The sequence below is a fragment of the Mus caroli genome, unplaced genomic scaffold, assembly GCF_978045245.1.
Source record: "Mus caroli unplaced genomic scaffold, Mus_caroli_1 scaffold_10, whole genome shotgun sequence".
Classification (NCBI taxonomy): Eukaryota; Metazoa; Chordata; class Mammalia; order Rodentia; family Muridae; genus Mus; species Mus caroli.
Window position 1 is genome coordinate 12,276,286 of NW_028227265.1, and position 27,941 is coordinate 12,304,226.

Here is a 27,941-nt window from a genome sequence, read left to right on the forward strand (position 1 = left end):
GGGGGAAATTTTCTCACCTTAGTGTACTGTTTCAAGAAGGCCTGGTTGTGCTGTGTGTTGCAGATAGCAGGGTGAGGGAGCTACAACTTATCTTATTTGTTTTTTTTTTTTTTTTCTTTTTCGAGACAGGGTTTCTCTGTGTAGCCCTGGCTGGCCTGGAACTCACTCTGTAGACCAGGCTGGCCTCGAACTCAGAAATCCACCTGCCTCTGCTTCCCAAGTGCTGGGATTAAAGGCGTGCGCCACCACCACCCAGCATACAACTTATTTTAAATGACTATACTGTTACATGCTTTCCCAACAAGAGGGGATCCATTTTCGATTGTGTCATTTTCTCAGACACAGAGGACTAAGGCGAGAGAAAACCGACCAGCTAAAATATGTCAGGAGTCTTAAATGTGGTCATATCCAGAACCCATGGCAAATGAATTATACACCCTGCACATTTGGAGGTTAAATAACACAACTAACATTAATTATGCTTTAAACTCACCTGTCCTTCTAGCCTACCCCTGCGCCCCCAACCCAGCACTGTCTGAGCACACTCAATTGCTCCCTCCTATGGCTGAGCATCTGCAGAGACTCCTCCTGGGATGGGTAACACTGTTACCCTCACCAAGACATCGAAACTTCCCCTTCCCCATGACAGACACAAGTCAGGTCCAGACTCATGTGTGTTCTATGTGTATGCACGTGTGTCTGTGTACGTGTGTGCACACGCTCAAGCACTTATGTGACAAGTGCCTGCACAAGTGGGTTTACGTCTTGGTTTCCTTGACAGGGTCTTATGTATTTCTAGCTGGCCTCAGACTCACTCAGAGATACCCATGGTCTTCTGATCCTCCTGCCTCCACTTGCTGGGATCACAGGTGTGCATCACCACACCTGGCTGAGAGGTGCTGCCACCCAGGGCTTCCTGCATGCTAGGCAGACACTCTGCTAACTGAGCCACATCCTAGCTCCTCTGCTGAGCTCCCAGGCCTAAGGCAAGAATTCTTCCAACCAGGAAACATGGCAGGTTTGGAAAGAGAAAATGATGCTCTTAAATGTCCCCCTAAAACTCAAGGTGTTGAAGGGACAGTCCCCATTGCAGCCAGTGTCCAGGGCCTTTGGGAGACGACTGGATCATGAGAGCTCTGACCTCATGGGTGTAGACTCAGAGCTTTATGGGTTTGGTGAAGGAGTCTTTCTTGAGCTTTGCTCTGACTCCAGCCTCAGCAGACATAACCAACCATGGACTGAAGGAACGAGCCCAAGCACACCTTTCCCTCCTGATTTTTTGGTGTATTTCATCTCAGCAATTGAAATGTAACTAACGCAATGCCCCACTACTGTTTGGAAAACATCCTGAGCTGTTAGTTACTGCTGAAGGAGTGCCAGGAGAAAACTGCTACCGGTGAACCTCACGTGCAACCGAACTATGTGAGCATCAGGCCAACAGGGGACTTTCTGATGACTGCCTCTGATGCCCTCTTCTGACCTCTGCACACACGTGCTGCACACACATACATGCGAGCAAAGCACTCACATATAAAACAGCTATGGAAGAGGGTTCACGGAGCAGTGACAAGCAAGAATGGAGAGCTTTTCTTCTCCACTGATGTAAACACTCATTTCTAAAAAATGAACCATACTCAGGCAGAACACAGGGGAGGGTGATGTCTACAGAGTGGAGGCACTGCAGTCTGGGGTGACTCATGGCCTGACTCCCACAGTGTCTATGATCCACGTCACCTGGGACTACGCGCTATGAAGCAGGCCCTCTGAGGTGCTCGGAGACAGCCTGGGCCAGCACTCTTTACCCTAACTGGCAAACTAGTCGTTCATTCTTTTGGAGAATTTGTTTTACAGATGACCCCCCCCACACACACATACACACCACACTCCTTTTTCTGTTTTTGTGAGTTTCCAGAAACTATACACACACACACACACACACACACACACACACACACACACACACAGTTTAGGGCAGTGAGAGTCTGTGTGTGACCCAGTATGAGCAAATGTGTGTATTCAAACACTTATGTAAGTGCAAAAATTACACACCCATCAGAGGGAGCCCACCGTGAGCCCTGTCTGGGTTACTATGCAGTGGCAACACATGTTTGTTAGATGTAACACATGTCCCACTCTAGTGAGAATGTGAGGGTAATGGGGGGAGGGGGCTCTGCATGTTGGGGCTCAGGCCTTCTCTGTACCTCCTTATCAACCCTGTTGTGAGCTTACAACTGCCCTAAGACATATGGTCTGGCTAAAAAAGTTTTTTTCTAAAGTTATGTCTCAGTTTTTTAAAGTTGTGCTTTGTGCACCTGGTGCAGTACCCACCGAGACCAGAAGAGGGCCCTACATTCCTTGGAACTGGAGTTACAGGTTGTAGGTTGCCTGACTAGGGAGTTGGGAACTTACCTCAGGTTCTCTGGAATATAACTACACACTCTTACCCACTGAGTCATCTTTCCAGGCTCTCAGGTCTGTTTTGTGGAGTTTTTTTTGCTAACATGTCCATCAACACAGACCTCTGATGGCACTGTGTCTGGTAGGAACACAGCAGCGAGTCTCACAGTTCCTCCCATAGACATGGGAGAGTGACAGAGCTCTCAGCAGGAAGCTTAAGCAAGAGGGATGTGCACTGGGAACTAGAGACCCAGGCCAGCTTCACGCACAGCCCCACCACTTCTAGCTGAACCAGGAAATCTTAAGAGTGTTTGCTGTAGCCAAGCCACAACAGGAGACCTAACATGAACAACAGGGCCTGTCCGGGGAGAAGGAGGGAAAGAAACTGCACCAGGCTGTGGGACTCTGAATGTCGCGTTTCTAAAACACGTACGAATGTGCGCATCTGTGTGGCTAAGTGCATGTATATATGGGTAGGTGCCTGTGGGGTAGAGAAGAGGGTGTTAGGCCCCCTAGCCCTGAGTTGCAGGTGGCTGTGAGTCACTAGACATGGGTGTTGAGCATGAATTCAGGTCCTGCGTAAGGGCAGTGAGTGCTCTTAACCACTGTGCTGGCCCTGCAGTTCGCAAGCAGTGTCTTAAAGGATGGTGTCCCAACAGTCTGTGTGCCGCCCCCTCCACTCCTCCTCCAGCTGATTCTTTTTACCCAAGGAGTATCGTGTTTATTTACTTTCAAATTTTTCTCACACACATCCTGTGAGTCACAACTTGAACGACTTTACGAGTAGTTCCCTGGGCTGACCTCACAGAACCTCCTGGAGAGCAGCTATAGAGAACCAGATACCTGGGTCTTATCCTAGACCAACTAGGTCAGCCTTAGAGTGCATAATAAGTGTAAGACATACCCTGGCTCTGGCCTGTTCCTGCTGCCCAGGATGCTTCTTGGGCCTCTCCCCCACATCTACAGCTCTGCTTCTTCCCAGCTAGCTGTGGCCCAACACCCACAATGGCGGCCTGTGCCCCGCCCTCACCGGCTCTTCCCTGCTTTTATTTTCCCTCTCAGGACTGTGAGGTACAGTTCCTCTCCTAATGAACTGCACCTGCTTATGCTAACTGCCATGAAAACGGACTGTTCGCACCTCACCTGTGGTGATAATACAGCCAACCCCACAGGATCTAAAAGTAGACTGTGTTAGCCCCTGAGAGTGGCTGTGAGGGATCATCTTGGTGGAAGACCCTGCCTCTGGGGGCACCATCCCATGGCCTGGGGTCCCGTGCTGAATAAAGGGAGAAGGCTAGCTGAGTACCAGCATGCATCTCTCTGCTTCCTGCCTGAGGATGCCCCAAGACCAGCTGCCTCAGGCTCTGAGCCTTCCCTGCCATGATTGACTGTGACTTCAAACCGTGGGCCCGGGTAACCCTTTCTTTCCTTAAGCTGCTTTGCCAGGGACTTACATGACGGCAGCAGGAAAACTAACACACTTTCCCACCCCACCCCACCCCACCATTCACAGTATTTCACACAGAGTCACCTGACCTGAAGCACACAACAGGAGTGGGAACCATGGATTCCAACCCCGCACAATCAGTGACTGAAATGAAGTGACCACAGCTGTTGGGACAGGGTGAGAGTGGCTAGCAGAGCAGCTGAGAACATTCACAATCACGTGCTCAGACGGCGATGTCCTCCCACAGAGGGTCAGGCACACTGCAGGTGAATATACTCAGCTAGCCACTGGGCTGCTGCCCTCACATGGGAGCTGCGTTGTAGACAGGGCTGCCTGGGAAGGAAGCTCTCTCCTTTGTGGCTTAGCTAGCCACACCTCACCTTTCTGTGCTTCAGTGTCTCACGGTCACTGTCACCAGTGGTCTTCCGGGAAGCCGAGACCTGTAATGCAATACAGACTCCAAGCGTTTCTAGGGCTGTGGCTTAGTTCAGGCGCTGTCCTGAAGACGGTGAGGCCCGCGGGGTCCTGCGGAGGTTCAGAAGCAGCTCCTGCCAGAGCTGTGACCTACCCCCCACATCCTCCCCGGGCTGTGATACTGGCACAGGCACAGGGCGCTCTTTCCTTTTCTCAGGAGCCTGGTCTCCACTGTGATTAAGGAAACAGCACTGGCTTTGCTTTGATGCCACACAAGAAGATACATGGTTATCTTTGAGAACCAGTGACTTGAAGGAAGAAGGAATTTACCTTAAGGAGGCCACATTTTTCTGGAAAGAGACTGTGGGAATTCAGCATGTATTACAACTTAGTAGAGGGCTGGGGAAAGGGCTGTTGGCAAATCGTCTACCACGGAAGCATGAGGCCTGGAACTGGGTCCTCAGCACCTACGCAGAAGCCACATGTGGTCATGCATCTGTGCCCCAGTGATGTGGGCTGAGGGTGGAAACAGCTAACAGGTGGGGCTGAGAGACTTTGTCTTAAAAATATGAAATACTCAAAGGAAACGTATGGAAGTGTATTGGTGTTTTGCCAGCCCACTTCTCACAGAGACCGGAAGAAGGTGAAGGATCCCCTGGAACTAGAGATGGTTGTGAGCTGCCATGTGAGTGCTGGAAACTGAACCTGCGTCCTCTTAGAAGAGTGGTCCATGGTCTCAACAGCTGAGGTATATCTATATGAGCCTCTATACAATGTATCTTGACCAAACCCACCCTCCAATCCCTCTAGACCCCATAGTACATGCTCCTCCTACCATCGTGACCTTTCTAAAAAACCACTAACCACTGAGTCCAATCAGTGCTGCCTGCCTCCCAGGCAACCTACCAGGGGTCACATCCCTGAAAGACATGGCACCCCTTCAACCAATGAACATCAATTGCCAATAGCTCCTCTGCTTGGGTGAAGCCTCTCTCATCTCCTCTGGCACTGATGACAGCTTGGTCCTATACAGGTTCACAGAGCCACTGTGAGGTCATGAGGGCACCAGTCTGTTTTGTCCATAGTCCTCCTCCAAATCCTCCAGCTTTTGGACTTCTGCCATGTTCCCTGAGCCTTGTGGGAGGCAATACAGCTGGAGAGAGCCTGTCTGAAAAGGGGGGGGTGTGTGTGAAGAGGCCCCCTAGCCTCTAGAAGCATGTGCACACACACACACACACACACACACGTAAACTACAGGTGTGACATACAAAAAGGATGCAATGGGGGGACATCTAGTGTGTATCTAGGAGTTTGGGACAGGGAGGAAGCAGCAGCAACCCTGGCATCACAGAAAGCATAGGAATGAAGACTCATAGTGACAATGACTCCAAGCAGAAACAGCCACCCCCACTGAGAGAGAGAGAGAGAGAGAGAGAGAGAGAGAGCCTGTGACCCCCGCGATACACACTGCTCAGCTTAGTCTTATGCAACTAAGCCCCTCCTTGTCCCAGAGAGGTACTGACAGAACTTCAGAGAGCCAGCCGGTGCTTCCCACTCCAGCAGCTATGGCAACAGCACTTCTAAACAAAGTGTCAACAAGATCAAATGTGTTGTGGACTCTGGGAGTTTGTGTTGTAACTCCCTTGTGTCAAATGGTACAGTCCACAACTGCCTTCTTTCCAGCCTGCTCAGAGTCTACTCCTCTTCCGGATGCTCCTCTTAGTAAACTACTCTTTCTATCCAATTGTGTACAAAGACAAACCAATAAATACCAGGGGGAAAGGTGTTACAGCCTGTAGGTGGATGCTGAAACCAGCAAGACAGTGGGTTAAGTATCAACTCCCAGATCTACTTCCTGGTTACCAAGAGAAAGCTGCGTAGGCCAGGAGATGTCTGTGACCGGAGTCTGCTAGTGTCGGGACCCCACTGACGGCATGCGGTTTTAGATCTGAAACACCCTGGCGGGCACACTCCTACCATGGCTGTTGTTGGGAGACTAACCTCAGCCCAAGCTGAGGGGCACTGGATGAAGCAACCGACGCATTTTCACCTGGCATCAAAGTCATGACACATAGGAAAAGCTGAGGAACCGCTACAGACAGACACTCATCTGTGATGATCTCCATCTTTTCATGGTGATTGTATGTATGTATGTATGTATGCGTGCATGAATGTATGTGTGTGTGCATGCATGCATGCATGCATGCATGCATGGGTTTTACATGCACCACCTGAGTGCAGGCACCCTTCACAGAGGCTAGAAGAGGGTGTTAGATCCTCTGAACCCAGAGTTGCAGGCCACTAAGTGCTGGGAACTGAACCTGGGTCTTCTGCATAAGTGCTCTTCATAGTTGAGGGGTCTCTCCAGTCCCCTTTCCTTTCCTTTCTTGATTCCGACTCTGCTGAGCTGGCCAGGTACCATGGACAGCATCCTTCAAGTCAGGGTTGGCTAAGTTATATGGTCCCTTGTGGCTGAAGTCTGGCAGGGATGCTCCTGAATGCCGAGGTACCTTCATCTATGGGGAGACCCTATCTCCTACTGGTCAGTTGGGCAAACAGCTCCGACAGGGCTCTCCACTGCAACCACTAGTTTTCCTTTCATAGGTAATGACACATTGGAGATAATATGGGTAAATATAAAGATCCATTGATTTCTCAGACTCTTGCCTAGTGACCTCAGTGCCTACCAGTGGATCTGCCTGCAATGACCACCACCGTTGGTATGATGATGTCTACCCCCACCTATGTCTCTGTCTACCTTCTCATCTCCCCCCTCAACAGACACACTGAGGTCTCTTTTTAGGTTGCCTAGCCTGGCTTTGAACTCATGACTCTCGTTTCAGCACCCTGAGTGAGTAGCTTCAAGGACTTCTATGTCAGTTCCCTTTACAGATGTTAACTGAGACGCTTCTGTAGAGGCACGCTGCATCTCCTCTCCCATTTGCAGATATATGTTTGTCCGTTTCATTCACTCAACCACTCATTCAAAGACACACAATGGCTGTTTACTTCATTCTGATTATAATTCAGCAGGGTCCTTTGTTGCTTGAATTGCTGTAATCTGGCCACTACAATTTTTTGAGGCTGGCTTTTTTTTGGTCCCTCCTTACTTTCTGGCACAAGGCACTTGAGGCTTATGGAGTAGTTTTCCTGCCTTGGCACCAAGCCAACTAGGTCTCTGAAGACCTTAGAGTTTTAAATGTTATCTGATTCTAGTCTGGAAACCTCCCTCTGGCGGCCACAGGGTGGAGGGAGCTGGGCCAGTGGAGGGGCCGACCCAGCTCGGGGCCAATAGGAGCTGGAGGTTGAGTGGGCAGGGTATGTCCGGGAGGAGACAGACTCCAGAAAGCAGAGGCCAGAAGGGATGCTTTGGCGTGGATCAGATGCTGAGGGAAAGCTGGGAGGAGGGCTCTTGTCAGCAGCTCTCAGCTCTCTCCTGGGGAGCCTGTGGTATATTAAAGGTAATGGAAGGGGCCAGCAAGCTGGCTCAGTGGGTACAGTACTTGTCCTGCAAGCCTAATGACCTGAATCCATCCCTGGAACCCGTATAAAGGTAGAAGGAGGGAATCAACTCCACAAAACTGTCTCAACCTCCACACCCTTGCTGGGGGATGTGTAGCACCCCATCATATACACACCTAAATATTATTTCTATATATAAATTTGTAAAAAAGAAAACAACCAAACCAACAACAACAACAACAACAAAACTGGGGCTGGAGAGATGGCTCAGTGGTTAAGAGCACTGACTGCTCTTCCGAAGGTCCTGAGTTCAAATCCCAGAAACCACACGATGGCTCACAACCATCCATAATGAGATCTGATGCCCTCTTCTGGTGCATCTTAGATATAATAATAAATAAATCTTAAAAAAAAAAATGAAGGGAAATAAGGGTCTGGGGAGGCGGCTCAGTGGGTAAGAGTATTTGTTCTTATGGCAGGAAGACCTGAGTTCAAATCCTGAGCCACTCACATGGAGTGTGTCTGTAAGCCCAGGGTTTGAGGACAGAGATCTTGTCTTCACTGTCTGTTGGCTGTCTTGGGTGATTCTTACCGTCTTCTGCATTCAGGGTGGATGCCACCACCCCTTCACTTACAAGGAACCTGTTTCTTCAAGCTTCCGTTCTATGTTCTGTCTCCTTTTCTTGCCATTTTAATCTCTGCTGAGTCCCTGTCCTGCTGGAAACCATGCCTGACCCTCACATGTGCTCAGTGAGAAGCAGAGTGGCTGTCCAACAGTCCCTTCTGACAGTGTCTGACCTCCACTTCTTAGCTAAGGCTTGGGGAGACAGCTCTCCTGGTGTAAGTCCCCTGTTGCCTTCACTCTGCAATTAAACGTGCATTTCATGGCTCCACTGAACCTGTTTTTTGAAGAGCTGTGACACATAATCTCCAGATGCAGTGTAAACTAAGACATTTCTCTGCCTTGGCCTGTTTATCACTGCCCATCACTTTCTTGACATTCTGTCTCTCCTCACTCCAGTGACACCTATTGTTTCCCCCACAGCCGGTGACAGTGAAGCGGAGTACTTCCCACACAAGCCGAAGGATGGGAGTTTGAGTTTGGGGTAATGAGTACCTGCTATCGTAGCTCTAGGAAGGTAGAGACAGGAGGATCCCTGGGGTTCACTGGAAGCCAGTCTAGCTGAATTGGGGGGCTCCAGTTCAGTCAGAGACCCTGTTTCAAAAGATAAGTTTTAGGGCTGGCGAGATGGCTCAGTGGGTAAGAGCACTGACTGCTCTTCCAAAGGTCCTGAGTTCAAATCCCAGCAACCACGTGGTGGCTCACAACCATCTGTAATGAGAACTGACGCCCTTTTCTGGCGCGTCTGAAGAAAGCTACAGTGTACCTGAGCGAGCAGAATTGACCAGAGCAAGTGGGGCTGATCAGAGTGAGCGGAGGTCCTAATAATTCAATTCCCAACAACCACATGAAGGCTCACAACCATCTGTACAGCTACAGTGCACCCATATACATAAAATAAATAAATAAATAAAATCTTAAAAAAAAAATAAGGTTGAGAGCAATAGACACCCAAAGTCAACCTCTGGCCTTGGCATGGCACATCACTTGCATGTTCACACACATACACACACACTCACAAACACACACACCCCTCAGATAAATAAGTAAAGGAAGAAGGGGGGAGGGAAGGAGAGATGGAGGGAGAGAGGGAGGGAGGAAGGGAGGCAGGCAGGCAGAAGAGAACGTTCGAGGAAGACATCTCCTTTTCTTGTCATATTAATCTCTTCTGAGTCCCTGTCCCTGCTGGAAAGCATTTTTACTGACAGAAGATTTGACGTGAAGTAAGTTCCAGGGCAAGCATGAACATAAATAGTAAGCACACAGACATGACTCCAGGATCACAGAGGCTCACCACTCACAATCAGAAATAAGCTGAGATGGACTCTCATGACATCTCTTTATGCATGGGAAATACATTTTCTAAATTTAAGTACGGTTTTCGTAATTTCCTAGTCACTAACGTTTACATTTTCAAAGACAAAGCTGGAAAATGCAAGTTAAATTTCAAGATGAGCTCAAAGGCAGAATGGTGACCCAGCAACTTTTGAAGCAAATTCTTCTAGAATGAAACAAGCCAGAGTCTTGCTCTGGCCACACCCCAATCTTCTGAAAACACACAAGAGAGATGCATTCATGACGAGACATGCTGACACTTCCAGATTTTCTCCTTCGGAATTATTTCTCAAGATGTCATTGAAAAGTGGCTCCTTCAACGACCTTGAGACCTCATGCAAAAGGTTATGTCAGAAGTGTAGCTCTTTGCTCGGGCTACTGTGTGTGACATTTACTTTGTAGTTTTGAAGGCCAAAAGGCTGAAGACAGGTGCCAGGCTGCCCAGGCTCCTCCTGGATCCTCCATGCTTGTCTTTATATAGCAGACAGAGAAATGGAATGGGGGTTGGGAGGGAAGTGGGCTAACGGGTCCCTCCCTCACTAACAAAGGGCTGCTCAGCTTCTTCTTTGCTACAGTACACAAATGGCACTAAATACCACAGACACGCCACATTCCAGCAGCGGGTTCAAATTTCTCTCACTTTCCATTTTCTCTTTCCATATGAAGCAGTGAGAGGGAGGAGGAGGAAGAAGAGAAGGAAGAAGAGGAAGAGGGGAACAGGAGAAGGGTTTATGGCTTTTCAAACACAGCAAGCCTCCTGAAGAAACATAAGGGGTTATTTCATCCTCTCAGAGTGCTCCGTGAGCTTTAAGGGCGGGCTTTTCTGCCTGAGTAGGATCAACAGAAGCTACTAGCACCTCACACACTTGGAGGTGACTCCAGGATCAGCCTCTATTTAGCAGCGCTACACTCCAGCTTCAAGCTACTTCTTTGCTTCTGGCAGCTCCTTAATTTATAACCCGCTGCTATAACCGTCTCCAAACAACTTGAGGCTGCACATGGCTTTCCAGTGTTGTCAAGGGAATGAATGCTTCTCTGCTGAGTCCCCAGCCCTGCTGGGACAGTGCTTCACTCACTGCTGCTACTGTTTCTGAATACAGAGTTTGGCCTCTCCTCCCGGGCCTCTTGGTACCAAAGCTGACCATGTTGTTGAAGTCAGCACATCAGGACCCCCTCATCAGTTACTCTTTGCAGTATGATGGCGACTCTGTCCTCCTTCCATCACTAATACATACTCAGCCACGGAGCAAAATGTTTGGCCAAAAGTTTCATCTTACGGGGTTTCATCTACAGCATCTTGAAGGCCAGCATCAGTACTTACAGGTTACACCTAAGCCCCTCTCATACATACAAGATGCACTTATGACTCTAGCACCTCTGGTCTCGAAATACAGAATGATGGGATTTCAGAACAGCCAGGCCAACTGTCTGTTCCCTCTGCTGGACAAAGGACTGATGGAAGGCAGGCTGAAGCACTCTGCCGCAGGCTAACGAGGCCTGTGTGTGAGAGGGAATGATTTGGCCGTGCTGGGAAAACACTGTCCACAGAGGGATATCTGAAGCAGGCGTGTGTGTGTGTGTGTGTGTGTGTATGTGTGTGCGTGTGTACATGCACGTAAGTGAAGGACAAATGGACAAATGGATACACGTGCTCATGCATGTGAAGGGCTGAGGCCCATGGGGTCTTTGTCACTCTCCGCCTCATTTTGAGGGATGAAGTACCTGACTGAACCTGAGCTGACCCCTTTGGTGACAGTGACCGACTGGCCAGGGAGCTCTGGTAGTCATCTCTCTCCGCCTTCCCAGCATTGGGATCTGAACTCAGGTCTTCATGCTTGCGTGGGAAGCACTTTGCTCTCTGAGCCAGCTGAAGCAGGTCTTGAAGGATGGACATGAATTTACTGGCCTGAAGGTAGCAGAAGTTCAGAAAGGCAGAGGGTAGCCCCAAGGCTGATCGGGAGCCCCATGCACAGGAGGGCGAGGCTCCGATGGACGGTTATCTCCTGGCCTCAACAACTGTGCTCTTACTTAGTTTTATGGTTAGGCCCCCCACCCCTGAACTGAAACAGGAGCCAGCTGATTTCTCCTCAACCCTGACATCAGCTAAGCTCAGGGCCTCACCCTTGCCATGGGAGGAGGGCTCCATTCTCGCCCTTGCCAGGCCGCACAGCAGACAATTCTTTACCACATTCCAGGAGATGTTCTGTAATGACAGCAGCTTAGGACTGAATAAGGACCTAAGCTAATGAGACCCAGCCTGCTAGAACACTCTGCCTCCCTCCCCTCCTATGCACCCTCACAGCACTTGGGTCCAGCCACATGTCGGCTCATCGTCTCCTGTCCTGCATGGTCGCACACCTGTCCTAGCTGAGCACCTCCACAGACCCATCTCCCCTCTCTTCACACCTTGTTTACACATGGCTTTCTTCACTTGTGACCCCAGGGAGGAAGTCCTTACACCTCCTGCAGGTTAAACAGCCTTTGTTCCACATCAGGCGGATTCTACCTTATAGGAAAGTCCTATAGGGCCCTAACCTCATTCCCAGCATCAGTGCTGTGAGCACTTTCCATAGGTGAAAATGCAGCCATCATCAGTGAGGTAGGGGACCATCTTGGTGCTTCCTTTTCCTCTCCACCAGGTCACAATGGCAATAGCACCAACTGAGCCCCCTGCTCCATCCACAGCCCAGCCCTAGACCAGGCTCCCTACTTCCCATGAGAAAAACTACAACAGCCTCACATAGGGCTCCTGCTTCTGCTCAGACTCCTCCAACCTGCTCTCAAGTGACCTTAAAAGAAATGCACAAACAAGACTCTACATTCTCTCTCCAAGAAACTGCCAGTGCCATTCATAACCTGTCGGCTCTACCCTGAGCTGAGTGATATCAGGAATGTGCTCTTTTGTCCCCCTCCCCTCCCTCTACTCTTCCACCTCCTAATACAGGGAAAGCGCAACCCAATCTAGGAGCACTGTGGCACCAGCACGCCTCTGGGACCAGACACTCGTGGGCCTCTGCTCTGCTCTGCAGACACCCTGCCCCAACTGCTGGTCCCAACCCAGCACCACTCTCCCCTGCTCTTCGGCTTAGATGTCTCCTCCCTCACAGGTTCTTCTAACAGAACATGTTCCTTGAGGCAGTCCTCAAAGCACCCACCCCCTTCCTCTCTGCCATTACGGGACTGTGTACCACGGCTTCCCAGTGTACACTTCACAGGTGGCAGAACACTGCCTGCCTGGCTCAGGGCAGGGCTGCCCACAAACACAAAAGGTTAGCAAGCCTATTGCAGCACAGCAGTCCGGAGTCTCTCTTGCCACTTAGGGACGGGTGCTCCCTGTGCAGGAGGCCTCACAGAGACTGGTCAATGCTTACAGTGAGATTTCAGAAGTGTCTACCTTAGGAGACAGAAGTTTCCTCCCTCATTCCTGACCTCTGACCTCTCTCCTAGATGCTGGGACCACACTATGAAAAAAAAAAAAAAAAGAATACCCAAAATAGTTTTGATATCTTAGATACGTGTTTATTTTTTCACTAGCTCCACAGAGGTAGGGAAATAAAGAGCCAGCCTAGAGTTCCAGCAACCAATCTTAGTGTTGACCCTGTTTGGTGAAAGGCAGTGATTATCCACTCTAATAGCGGGAAGGCGCCCTTGGGAGGCCAGGCACCAGCAGCCTGTAGCTGCTAAGACTTGGAGTTACCCCCTGGATGGATGGATCTCCTGATGGCCGACTTGCCCTGTCTTCAGTGTCCTGAACAACTGACACGGATACCACCAAGGCCCCTCCCCATTAACTGTACCAGATAACCAGGGCGCAGGGCATTTCGGCCACTTTAGACAATCCTCCCTCCCTAACTGTGACCGGCAGGAACAGCCCATCGGCACACGTGTGATGACATTTGAGAAGAATGCTCTGGCCATGACGGTGGTGAACACTGTCCTTGGCACCCTTTCCTCCCACAAGGAGACAGCAGGAAGCATTTGTCTCCTCGCTCCTGGGCTCTGCTGCAGGAGGGGACAGCACTTTACACCTCCACGCCAATAGTGTGTGTTGTATGGTTTATGTAGGGGACAGCGTTGGTATCTGCACAGATGCTGAGGAGGCAGGAGAGCACGGTGATGAGCCACACCAAAGAGGAGTCTGGAAAGTGCTGCCAGAGGTCAAAGAGCCACACCAGGAGGGTGTGGCTACACACCGTAATCCTGACACCCCAGACATGGCAGCCAAAGGAGTCTAAATTTGAGGCTACTGTGGGCTCCAAAGCTGAGGTCCTGACTAAAGGCAGAGAAGCAGGGGCTGGAAAGATGGCTCATTGTTGAGAATGTTAGCTGTTCTTCCAGAGGACAGTTCTAAGTCGGTACCAAGTTGGGTGGCTCACAACCACCTGTAATCCAGCTCCAGAGGCTCCAAAAGATGTGCGCATGCACGCGCGCATGGGCGCACACGCACGCGCGCGCACACACACACACACACACACACACACACACACACACATTCTCTCTCTCTCTCACACACACACACAAAGAGGGAGGGAAGGAGGGAGGGAGAGAGGGAAGGATGGAGGGAGGGATCTTTAAAAACTACAGCAAACAGTCCTATACCAGCTCCCCTGAAGGAAAAGCTGGAGTGCACGTACATCCCCTTTACTAGGAAAAAGAAGCCTATGCAGTGAGCCAAGGGTTCCTGCAGCCTCAGATTCTGTCTCTGAAGACGAAGCGGGACCCCAGCCTACAGAACACAGGGCAGATACGAGTATCAGATACGGCTCCTCTCGGGATTCTCACTGAAACTGCACTGTTAAAAACTTCTGGCCTCATCTGTCATTCTTCATGGGTCAGAAGAGAGGCACATCCAACCTCATGTCCTCAAGGTTGGGGTCCAGTACAGAGACTGGCTGACAAACAATTCAAGCAACAGAAGTTTGGGGATACCTTGAGCCCCACAGCACAGACAGTGTTCAGTTTTTCAGAGGCACTAGCAGGTACTTATGATGAATGCTAACAAGACTAGAAATACATATTCCAAGGTGTATCAGCTTGTCAGCACTGAATCCTCTTTCAAGTTGTTCCTAAAAGACAGGGCAATGCTTCTGGGTAGAGAAGAACCAGAATAAACGGCATGATGGAGAGCTGGCCTCCATCAGCACGCAGCTCCAAACAGAAACAGAACATGGCTCCCCTCGGTGCTTCTTAGTTCAGCAGAGATTTAAACACCAGTCTGTCTATCTTCCACTTAGGCTGCACACTGCCCAACAAGGCTCCGTAGAACTGAGTGTGTGTTCACACTGTGCACACCTCTGTGGTGCGTAGGGGTCTGTGAAGGAGAGTCCCACTGCACGAGCCTCCCTCTGCCTTTACAGGGCTTCTATTAGTCTTCACCTTGGGGTTTTTGTTTCTGAGAGAAAGAGAGCATCTTACACTGAACCTGTAGTTCACCTTTTCAGCTAGAGTGGCTTGCCAGCCAGCTCTGGGCATCCACCTGCCTCCACTAACTCCAGCACTGGGGTTACAAACATGTGTTGCCACACCCAGATTTTATGTGGATGCTGGGGAATCTGAAGCTGGGTTCCCAGGCTTGCACAGCAAACACACTCACTGCACCACCTCCCCAGCCCTTGGAGCTTGCTAGCTCACGGTCTGTCTGTCTGCCTGTCTTTCCTTCCATCTTTTCATCAAGGCTTTATTAAACTGTCTCTTTGTTTTGTTTTGTTTTTTTGAGACAGGGTTTCTCTGTGTAGTCCTGGCTGTCCTGGAACTCACTTTGTAGACCAGGCTGGCCTCGAACTCAGAAATCTGCCGGCCTCTGCCTCCCAAGTGCTGGGATTAAAGGCCACCACCACGCCCGGCTTATTAAACTGTCTTATATTGACTGGGCAAAAAAAAAAAACTTACTTCACCTATGTATTCTTTTTCTAGCGTTGTTAACCAGAGGAAACCCAAGAATTCTTTTCTTAGATGGAGCGTGGAGAGTGAGAGATGAGGAGAGAGTGTATTTCCTTCACTCAGACCAGAAGTTAACCTTCCAGATTTACAACATTTTCATACACATGAGATATCTTGGGGATGGGACTTCAACTAAAGTTCATGTAGTTACAATATACATATATATTTGTATTGTGTCTGTTTAACCCGGATCCAAATGAAAGAAGGCCATGGTCAGGCTTTGGAGATTTCAGATTTTTAGCCTGTATGTTTCCTACAGTCACTCTGTGACAATGTTGGACTTTTGTCACTGACTTCCACGGGTGCTGGGAGGCAAACATCACCCCATCATCATGTGGCCTGGTCACAGCCCAATTCTGTTCTGCAAGCACGAGGGTGGAGGGCTCTGCCCGGGGGGGGGGGGTACATGCAGCCTTTATCAACTGCCAGGCCTGCCCCCGTTCACCTGAGTTTTCCATCCTTTTCCCTTTCAGGCTTCCCAGGGCTTAGAAGGCACAGAGCCATGGGAATCACTGAAGTTCACGGCTGTAACTGGAGCCTGCCATTTGTCACAACCCACACCCCCACATCCCCGCCCTTAACCTAGAATCCTAACTTGCAAATTATTCATTTACATTATAGCTTCAGTACACAAAATGATAGCCTTTCTCCTTGGGAAGGATGAAATAGCTCCCTGAGACTTGCTGCCTGCTACTCAAACCAAATGCCTCCTTATTTGTCTTAATTATGTTTTCTTTATGGATTATAAAGAGCTTGCAGGTCCCTCTTTGGCAGCATGAGATGAACTGATTAGCACTCCACACAATAGGTAATGTGGTTTTCACTCCTAAGGCTTAGAGTCCCTATGTGGAAAAGCACTTTACTCGAATCTTAACTATAAAATGAGAATTACTGTAAAAATGATAAAGGAGACTGATGGGAAAATCCAAAATATAAAAGTCAAAGGAGTCGGGAGGGAAAAGGAGATGGGCCAATCAGATGAGCAGCACCAATTACAGTGAGCTCCATCACCAGACTCTCAACAATATCGGAACTCAGGACAACAACATATCCCTCTCTGTCCCTGCAACAGTCTAACAAGAACTGTATTGATTTGTTTCTGCATTTGAAACCTTCCTCTCTACTCAGGGCGCTCTGATCAGTGACACTCACTGTTGTACACAAACAAGTACGTTTAAGCTGAAGGAATGAGACTTAAGGACGGCACCAGTTCAGGAAGGCTTAGTTTCCACAGAAGACCAGACCACAGCACGCTGGTGATCTGAAAGGGATCCGAAGGCGAGCACCACTTTTTCCTTTTGAATTTTCCTTTTGAAATTTGAATTTTCCTTTTGAAAAACTCACATATGTATGGGGTTTAACCAAATAAGATGAAGAAGAGCATTGCATTTTAAGAAGTTAAATGTGTTCATTTTAAATGTGTGCACGTTCTTGTCCACACAGCAGAGTACGTGTGTCAAGATCAGACTCCAATTTTTAGGAGTCGGGGTCTCTCGTCCTACCATGTGTAGGTCTCAGAGATGAAACTCAGGTCACCAGGTTTGGCAGCAAGCGCCTTTACCTGCTGGACATTTTAAGAGACTTAACTCTAAGATCCTCAGGACAGCTGTACTGTTTCAAGCAATTGCTAGGAAAGTCTTATAGTAGGCAGATAAAACCAAACAAGAACCAGACCCATTAGAAAATTTAGGCTCACTTTATTTCCTGTCACTGCAAGGGCCTGACAAGAGATAGGTGCCAAGAGCCTCAAAGAGTGGTGCAGATTCAGACAGAGCCTTAGAACCCAGGGTACTGGAAGAATCCTAAGAAATGCAAGAGGCAATCCTGGTTCCTGAGAACCCTCCCAGAGACCACTCAGGAGCTGCTACAAACTCAACGCACAGGGAAAAGATGAAAATATCAAAGAAAGCAAAAGACTGTTCACAGAACATCACTCGGCAATGCCTTTGGTTCATGGTAAGGACCGGAGTGGGCGTGGCTGCCTGAGGGAGTGGCTCAGCTTCAGGATAAAGGATGCAAAAGGTAGGTTAAAGTCTACTTAGTTACTTGTGTAAGGGAATCAAGAAAAAGGGCATTGGGAGCTAACAACATGCTCTGTATATAGTGAACCACATTAGAGATTAGTACTTAAATCCCAGTGACACTAATTGTTCAGATATCCCTGAAATGGATGTTAACAATTTCTATGCTACTATGAAACTTGGCTCTCCAATTGAGCTCATGTCAGCCTCCTTCAGTATTTTTCTCCACACTACCCATGAGTCAAATCTTAGATTTCAATGGCAAAACAGGATTGTCAATAATTAGGCCTGGAATGTACCCAAGTTAACAGTGTGAAACAAGTGCTCCTTATGACACAATGCTCCTGGCTGCATTCATACAGAACACCCAACAAAGTCCTGCAGGGCAAGGCAAGGGGGGGGGGCTTCTTGGCATCAGTGCATATATGATGACATACACAGAACTAGAAAGAGACAACCCCTCTACTACACACATGAAAAGCAAAGGAAAGGCCTTCATGGTTACATATTACACGGTCTTTAACACCATATGGCACAGTCAACTTCAACCAATAAGGAAACCAGGTCCTACAAAAAGTTCAAGATGACCAGAACCAGACTGCAAAGATGAGCATCTCACTGCACCTTCACTAGACCAACCAGAAAACAAACGAACAAAGCCATTCCCATTGCCAGCTGACTCATCAAAGGGTTGAAAAAAATAAATCTTGGGGAACTCTTTACTGTCCAGGACTGAATGCTACACAGTATCATCACAGGTCCTGGAAATGTGTAAATTCTGCAAAGTGCACACAGGACCAGGAACCTGAACAGAGCCACTTTCATGTCACTTCACAAGCACAGAAAGATCTTCAAATCTGTCACCTGCATCACCCCCAAGAATAGCTTGAGAGGGAAGGGCAGAGCTTCCCATCAGGTCAACAGGACTGGGCTGGATACAGAAGAGCCTCAGACAGAAAGTGAGGTAAACTGTGCAGTACTCCAAAGCAATTCCTTACACACTCAAGGAGCCATTCTCGGGGGTGGGGGTGGGGGTGGGAGTGTCACAGTTTCTGAGAAAGGAGAGACAGCGAGCATTGTAGCCGCTAGCACAGTCCTGCATTTCTGAGGCTCACAGCTGCAGTGAGGTCTAGTTTCCCCAGCAAGCTATAACCAAATGCCAGGCAGGGCGGGCCTGTGGGGAAGGCAGCTTCCCAGTTGCAGAGCTAAGTGATGCACAGATCACGGGAAGATCTGCTCATCTCCCCTGAGCACCACGACACTCGAACTTCAGAACACACAGGCTCAACCTCAGACCTCCCTCCGCTGGCTATGAGGGATTTATTGCTGAAACTGAGTTTCCTGGCATTTCCCCTTTTTACTGAAAAATCTTTTTTTAACATGGCATGCTTGAAATTGGCTATTTATTGAGAGGACAAACAAGAAAAGAAAAGACAAAGACTAAACCAGTAAGTTATACAAGACCTTTGAATAGTAAGTAGAAAATATGTCGACCATGTTGCCATCTTTCCTAGAGTGACAAAGTTGGGCTGGCGTCCTAGACTACACACCGTTAGACCTCCTGTGACATTTATTCTATCTAGGGTAAGGGCATGGAACAAATCCATACTTTTAGATTTATAGATAAAAAACCTCACAGACCTAATTCATTCTGTTTCAATGCCATTTCAACAAAGCTACATTTTAAAATTCCAATAGCACTGGTGTCAAAAGTTATTAAGCTGGGGACTGGAGAGATGGCTTGGTAGCTATGAGCTCAGGGAACACAGGTTCAGTTCCCAGTACCCATATGGCAGCTTATAATCATCTGTAACTCCAGAGGAGTCAACGTCCTCGTCGGCATCTGCAGGCACTTCACACATGTGGTGCACAGACACACATGCAGGCAAAAAAGCCTATTCACATAAAATAAAAAGAAATAATTGAAAAAGTTTATCAAGATACATTGCATATATGAAATTATCCAAGAATAAAAATATTCTAAAAATAAATAAGAACAAAAAAAATTAAGCTTTGTTATTAAGTAGTAATTTAGATTACTTTGGAATTGAAATTGATAATCTAAAAATATCACAGGGGTGGTCTAGCATTTCAGTAGTCAAACTTAACACAGCCTGTTAATAAAGAAAATTCAATTTATTGGTAAAATATTAACATTACTTTCCCTACCAGTTGCAAAAACTGGTTAAAAATGAAAATCAAAATGGCTCAGTCTATGACCATGTTGACAAGCATTTAAGTCAGTGGTCTGCAAGCTCCCTAAAGCTGCAATTCTTTAACACAGTCCTTCACGTTGTGGTGACCCCTCCCCCAACCATAAAATAGTTTTTGTTGCTACTTCACAACTCTAATTGTGCTACCATTATGAATCTCTATGTAAATTTCAGTATCTTCTTATGGTCTTAGGTAACCCCTGGAAAAGGGTCATCTGACCCCCAAGGGTCGCAACCCATAAAACGAGACTACTGATTTAAATGATAAAAATAGTATAAGCCATCAAGTGTTGGTTTTATCCCAAGTACATCCAAATACAACCGATGTTGTCATCCGGAACAGTGGTAGCAGGACATTATGCATAGTAAACTTGGGAGTGGACTCCTAGCTCAACCACGAAGCACCAGGAGCCTCGCCATCTAAGTTGGTAACATCCTCTGAGACACCATTTTTCTACTTGGAAACTGACAAGCCATGGCCCAGAGGAAATCTGTCCTAACTGCTGGACAGACTTGCATGGAGAGCTGTTGACGGTCTGAAGATCATTACACATTTCTTTGTAGGTGCCTCGGAGATTAAATGGCACAAAACCACACTGTGCCCCTCATTTGTCATTTTAATGAGCAGGAGTCAAGACTAAATCATCCCCAACAACCCACAGCGAGGCAGGTAAGAGCTGAGACCGAAGCAGATCTCCAGACGCCCAGAGCGGCGCTCTTCTTAACCAGTTCACACGGCAATACAACAGAGCCAAACCTCTGATGTCCACTGGGAAGCGAGGTAATCACTCATTCAACACATTTATTCTGGCACCAGGCACCAGTCCCTATAGGAAGGTCCCAGCAAGAAACAAAAGAAAAATCCTTGGCCTACTGACTTTACATTGTGGCTCACTCACGGAGATGAGCAAAATACAGGGTTTACTGCAGTGGTAAGTATCACAGAGAGAGATGGAGACAGTGTTTCAGGATATGCAACTTTAGAGCCAGGTGCCATTTAAGGATCTGTAACAATACTGCATCCATTGTAGTTTTCCTAAGCATTTCCCAAACTGGGATTACTCTGTTTCGGGAAAGGTCTGGCCTGGAAATTCAGTTTGATTGATTGCCTTAACCTCTGAACTGCCAGCTCTGAGCTGTCATATTGGTGATCTAAATTTCCTGTTTATAGACACCTGACCCCTAAGTCCACAAAGAGCCCAATGTTATAAGGCCAGGCTAGGCTAGAAGCCAAAAGTTTCAAGGGCACTTGGATTGCTTCTTGAGTTTGAACGTCTCCAAAAGCAAAGATTTAAGAACAGCGTATGTGTCGAGTTCTGCTGGGACAGAGCTCTAAGAAACGGCATACACATAATTTTCCATTTTCTGACCTGTCAATTCTAGTGACATTGTCTATCATTAGTCTATATTTAACCAGCTTACTGGGCACTTTCTCAACCTTTTAGTGCCCCCCACTCACCACCCACCCCCGATATTAAAAGAGCAACCCAGTTTGCCTGAAGGAAAGTTGCTAAAGAAAAGACGAGGGCCCATCTCACAAATTCTGATCCGATGCTATAAGCTTGGTCTCAACCTTTTCATTAACCTAGTAAACTAGGCTAAGGTTTGCGTCGCCTAAGTTTTACAGTGCCCTCTTGGTGGTTACAATCGCTGGGTCCTCGGTGGTCACTGTAGCCAAAGAACGACCGCGGGTCTTCTCAAATTCGCAACAGTTTAGCCTGTTTGTAACAAGGGAGTGGCAAAGTGACAGTTGGGCTTGGGGGTGGGGGCTTCCCACCGACATCTTTCAGGGTTCTCCTTCTGCCTACGCCACGGGTGTTTGTTTTGGCTTCCCCGCGCAAAACCTGGCCAGCCCACTGTGCGGTGTCTGGGAGGTAAAACTTCTGCGGGGCTCCGCGGGCCGGGCGGGGCCTGTCGGGGCGAAGGGGCGGCTCTTCCCGGAGCAGCCCCGCCCTGCTCGCGGGTGCGGGTCCAGGACGGCCTGTACACCGTGTCTGGGGCTTTTGCGGACCTCCAGGGACTCCGGGATCGGGGCGATCTCGGTGGGGAAAGGAGTCTCCGGGAAAGGCCCATGGGCGCCCGAGGGGCGCGGCAGCAGAGCCACAGGAGCCGCAGGCGGCCAGGCCAGAGAGAGAGGGAGGGATGCGGAGGCGATGGGCGGCGGCGCCCGCTCACCTGATGTACGGGCTGGCCGCCGCCAGGATGTTCTTCTGCACCGGGATCTCCTCGCCGTCGAGGACCAGATGCGCGTCGCAGAAACGCGCCTCCTCCCGGAACGAGCTGAGCGCCCGCAGCAGGCGCGCGGCGTGCTGAGGGTCGGACACAGCGCTGCCCTCGGCCATCGCGCCTCCCGCTCCTCCGCCACCACCCGCCCGACCCGCCCGCCCGAATCCCGCGCGCGTCCCCGTCGGCCACTCCTCGCGTCCGCTCGCCCTCCCGTCCGGACTGAGTGAAGCTCTGGAGTCAGAGCTGGAAGTTCAACAACGCGCCTGCGCCATCGGCAGCGCGTGCGGACGGCGCCTTTAAGGAGCTGTGCCGTTGCGTCATCTTTCCGCGACGCCCCCGCGCCCCGCCCTACATCTCAGCAGCCAATCCGAAGGGCTGGGCTGCGAGCGCCGGGCGCGCCCACGGGTTGTGCTCGGTGCGGGCGGAAGGGTTTAGCTGTTCCGCGGTATCCAATTCTGAGTCTCGGCGATTCGAGTGCTCTCAGTGTGGAAGGGAATGAGACGCAGAGTGAAACCGAGGACTTATTATTCCTTTCGCGGGAGTTACGCCTCGCTACGTTCACGTCCATTAGTTCCGGGCAGAGCGCGGAGTCCGCCAGAAGCCTTCGCTGAAGAGGTCGCGAGTGAAGCGAGAGAAACAAGCAGTTTTGCAAGGCTGTGGCAAGGAAGGTGTTTTCCTCTTGCAATTGGGGACCGGGAGCAATGGAAGGGTTTTAAATACCGCGGTAGGGGTAAGGTGTTCCGAACGCTACTAAGATCGGGATCTTTAAAGCAGATCGATGCCAAGATTAGATAATGGCCTGGATGAAAGGACTCCGTGGTATATGCCCTCCCTTCCGCCCCCGCACCAGCGTACAATTGGGAAGGAGAGGGGGTCCAGTTAATTGCATGATTGCCATCCCTACCTTTTAGGAAAGATAAAGTCTGAAAGACTAGGGGGTATGAAGGCCAGAAGGATGGTGGGGACTTCCCACAGAGGCAGATCAAGGCTATGGTACTAAGCACCCCTGAGTGTGCTCACTCTGCAGGGCGAGCCTCATCTGAGTCCCTGGAAGTTGCTGAAGGTGCTTGGGAGTGGAGGAAGTAGCTACCATTTTGTGCAAACATTAGGTGCTCGAGGCTACAGAGAAGTCTTACAAGGACCAAGGATCAGAACATTGGGGCAGCATTCAAGGTAAAGGCAGGATGGGGTTTTTCAGTGCGTCAGCACAGCCTCCCGTAGTCCAAAGGTTCCAAGGGAAGTCTTGGTTTTCACCCTGGAAGCAGCAAGGCTTTGGCGTCACTGATAGGAATCAGAGTATAAACTGTACTCAGGATAGGAGACTAGGGAAAGCAAGGAAGTTACTAGTAGAAGATCGAGACAGTTCCAGTTTCCATTTCAAACACAGTATCTATACCTGCAGTGATAAAAGTATCTAGACTCTAAACCAGGAGGTGGTAACGCACGCCTTTAATCCCAGCACCAGGGAGGCAGAGGCAGGCAGATCTCTGTGAGTTCCCGGCCCACCGAGAGAATTCCAGAACAGCCAGGGGCTACATAGAGAAACCCTATCTTGAAAAACCAAAGAGACAACCCCTGCATCCAAAAAAAAAAGAAAAAGAAAAAAAGAAAAGTAAGCTGTGTCAAAACTAAGGTCTGGGAAAGCAGAGCTGAGTAGAGCTAACAAGGAACTGTGAGTTACTAATTAGTAAGGCTTGTAGTGGGCTGTGTTGTATACAGCCTCTGTATTTGTGCCTGTTGAGAAAATATAATAATAAAATAATGCAGGCCTGTTTTCGCATAGTGCTTCTGGGCTCAGTCAACACTCTTTTGTTTAAGTAGTTGCTGTGTTTTGAACATTGCTCTGTAAGACGCTTTTTTTATCCACATGACTAGCTCACTTCCATGTATATTGTGGCCTGGCACGATTTCCAGGTGCCAAGCCCTTGGTATCAGAGTACCTGGTACAAAGTGCTCCTCACTTAGGGTTGGATGGCTGGTGGGTGGTGTTTTATTCTAAGTGTGAATATTAAATAAATGTTTCCTGGGTTGTTTTTTTTTTGTTCTTGTGCATTTTCTCTCTGTTGTGCTGTTGTCGAAAGTGGATGATGTGAGTGTGTGGAGGTGGTCTGTAGAGTGCTTGCTGTGCAACCATGAGGACCAGAACTCTACATCCGGCACCCATGAAAAGCCAGGCTCTGCAGTATGCACTTGTGATCCTGCCAGGGGTCGGAGAAGGTCCTGGGAGATGGGCAAGAACATCCCTGGGACTTGGTGGCCAGCCAGTTTAGCGAGAATCAGAGTCCTAAGGACACTGTTTCAAAAACAATGTAGAAAGGTGGTTGAGGAAAGACACCTGATGTCAGCCTCCAGTGTCTTCAGATGCTTGCACACTTACCCCTCCTCCCTAATTTCCCCCCACCCCCACGATGTATATGACTAGGAGAGCTTTACACAACACAGGTATTTGATTCAAACGTATTCATTGATTGTAATAATGATCTATTCTTCAAATGCCAGAGGTTCCGAAATATACAGCTCTGATAACAGAGTGCTGGCCAGTTATCTGAGGATGGGAAGGTTCTCTGTCTCCACAGAAGCACCTGGGAGTGAGTGTAGGTCAGGCAGACTCTTCCTGGTAGAGATGAACTTGCAGTGTTTCCCTTGGAGAGGGACGGCTAACAGTCGTTATCAGTCAGGAGGAAGGTGGCTACTGGCTGGTGCACCTGCGCCACAGGACACAACAGCACCTCCACTGTTTCCAGTCATCCCCATCACTCAGTGTGCTTGCTGAACTCTGAGTCACCCTTGAAACTTAGCTCGAACATGACTGTCTGTGAGCCTCCTCCTCGTCCTGCCTCCCAGGACAAGGTAGCCAAGTGCTATATTCATCACACTGTGTTGTATTAATTTATTATGGAGCTGGGATCCAGCTCAAGGCTTTGTGTGTGTTGGGAAGTTGCTGCAATATTGAGCCAACTCCCCATCCCGGCCATTCTGAGCTCCTGGATTGCATGCTTTAGTGGTACACCTTCCTCTGCTGGGTGGTGAGCACTTCAGAAGAAGGGTGGGTGTTGGATGCATCTGCGGTACCTGGGCTGCCTGATGCCTAGCAGATGCTCCCACCTCAAGCATTAGTTAGCAAATCAGGTAAGAGAAGAGTGATGTAGGATGCTGAGCTGAAAAACACATCCCCTCAACACCAACTGATTGCCATATGTGGTTAAGTGGTAGCAACTCATCCCGCTTACGGGGAAGAAAAATCTCATGGGTCTGCAGCCAAGATCTGGCTTTCATCTCATCTCAAAGATCATCAGAAAACCATCAGCTCCCTTTGGAGGGAGTTGATCCCACTGATGCTAGGCTCACGGTAAAATGTATCCAGTTGAGTTCAGTTGTCAGTATTCAGCTTGGTGCTAAGGGGTAGGAGGAGTCCTGGGGGCTGGAGGAACAGCTCCCTGTCCCCAGAGAAGAGCAGCCCTGGCTGTGTCTTGGAATGCTTTGCAGCCATTGTTGATGTTGCTCAAACCGATCTGTCCTTGATATTAGTTCTGATCACTGAAGTTGTGTATTCAATGTTATTGTTTCCCAGCATTCCATAGGTATCAGATAGCAGTTATTATGAAACAGGCCATCTGAGAGAGATCCCATATTGCCTGTCCGGTTTCAGTCTCTGTTGACAACACTGAATTCACAGCCTCCCTCCTCTCTCTCCCTCTTCCTCTCCTTTTCCCTCTCCTCCCCCCTCCCCCTTTCAGACCAAAAAGGTTGTTTGTAAGGTACTAATAATAGTTAGTGACTAGATATACTTTTTACATCTTTGGCTACTTGGTATCACAGCAGGTGTAGGGATGCTGAGAACAGACATGGTTTCTCAGTGGGTCTTAGAACAGACATGTGTTTCTCAGTAGGTCTTTAGTCTCGCACTTCCCTTTTCTTTATTTCTTCACTGACCATGTATCATGTTTACAGTTGAGAAGAGAGAACAATTTCCATTTACAAAAAAAAAAAAATATTGAAGGCTTTCTTGTGCTGAAAACTGAGCTCTCAAGAAAAGTATCCCCTTGGGAGTTTGGGCTTTTATTTTAAAGTAAGTGTTAGCACAAGACAATAAATACTGTAACACAAACAACCGTGAGTTGGAAACTCTTGAGATTGGATGGGTTCACTTTATTGAAGAGAAGATTGAAATTCAGATACATCAAAGGCTCCATCAAGGTCAGTCATGAGACTGAGTGAGGGTAGAGAGGACCAAGGTCAGGTTCCTGCCTTCCAGCCCTGTAAGCTTTTCCACTCTCAAAAGCTGTCTCTTTATAAATACTCGTTTGGTCGAGACAGTCTCTTCTGATTCATTTTAAGGCTGTCTTCAGTCATTTTATTGGGTAAATCTGTCATTTGTCCAAATCCATAGATAGCTCTTTCTGAAAAGCCTAAGTGCTTCCCAAATTGCTGAGTCAGGGACCAGGTCAGTGTTTATGATGCTCGGGAGTTGATTCTATATATTTCACAGAGCTCAGAGAGGTGGCTCAGAAACCAGGGAGCTAATTAAATTGTATTGAAACTCCACGGAGGTGGAGGCCATCCTTGTCTCCCACCCAGGATCCAGCACAGTCCCTGACATACACTAGATGCTGTCTGTAGATTTGCTGAATGAATAAATATTAATTGGGATAATAGTTATTTTTTCCAACCCTACCGGATAACTTCAGGGGCTGTTTCCCACAATTCCCCACCGACCTCCAAACTGGCTTATTCAGTAACCTGCCTGACATCTCCACTGCTATAGCTAATGGCCATCTGCGACTTATGCAGGTCACAAAATAAACTCATGAGGATTGAAAAGATGGCTCCATGGGTCAGAGTACTGGCTGCTCTTCCAGAGGACCAGGGTTCCATTCTTAGCACCCACATGGTTGCTCATAATCATCTGTGTGACTCCAGCTCTAATGGATCTGAGAGCTCTTTTCAGGCCTTTGGCATTGTATGCACGTGGTGCACAGATGTACAGACAAAAACAACTCAAAAATAAAAATAAATAAAGCTTTTTAAAGTTACAAAACCCTGCTTTGACCCCTCACACCTAATTATAATTCCTCCCTAGTATGTGGTAGTTCATTGATAGTATTTGTTTACACGGTGGCAAAAAAAAAAAAAAAATCACAGTTTAAAAGGTAGTTGTGCTGGAGATGGAACCCAGGATCTTGAACCCAGGATCCTGTGCACACAGGCCATCAATATATTTGATCTATATCCCTATTCACTGACCTGTATCCCTAGCTATGTCTGGGGTCCTTCACTCAACTCCCCAGTAAACCCCACAAACTCCCAGACAGACTTTTCTGCCCCTGCCATTCTCAGCATCACCAAATACCATCTCATCCATCACCACTTAGCCCTTCTGCCTCCCCTCTGCCCTTCTTGGGACTCCTTCTTCCCTGACAAGGTCATCAAATAAAACCACTTCTGATATCTATAGCCTCCAATGGCTTTCCATCAGACTTAGGAAGAAAACCAACCAAATCAAACAAACAAAACCAGAAAGCCTGTCTCATGCTATACAGAGCTCATGCTATACAGAGCCTGGAGTGATCTATAGCCTATACCCTGTGTGACCACATCCTTGAACATTCCCTCTCAGTGTGCACTAGGCCACACTGGCTGGCTTGCTCTTCCTGAAACAGCCCTAAGTCGTCCTCCACCCCAGGGCGTTTGTATCATCTTCTCTCTCAGACAGGAAGTCCAAGGACAGTTCCATTTTGCCCCTTCAGTCTTCTTACGGCTCAGAGATGATGGCTCCCTCACCCTGCCTCATCTTTCTTCTGTATACTTAACCCCTGCCCATGTTCCTGTGCATCATGTCCTTGCTGCTTATTTGTTAGAGAGGC

The 27,941-nt window shown here is 48.6% G+C and overlaps 1 protein-coding gene across 1 annotated transcript in view; it reads right to left on the reverse strand.

Moving 5' to 3' along the window:
- Positions 1 to 22,400, reverse strand: part of Gan (gigaxonin) — a 48,196-nt gene extending 25,796 nt beyond the window's left edge. Inside the window, exon 1 of the mRNA XM_021170549.3 lies at positions 22,027 to 22,400. Coding sequence (XP_021026208.1) covers positions 22,027 to 22,193 — 167 coding nt within the window. The 5' untranslated portion in view covers positions 22,194 to 22,400. The remainder of the gene's footprint in view (positions 1 to 22,026) is intronic.
- Positions 22,401 to 27,941: the final 5,541 nt, after the last annotated feature.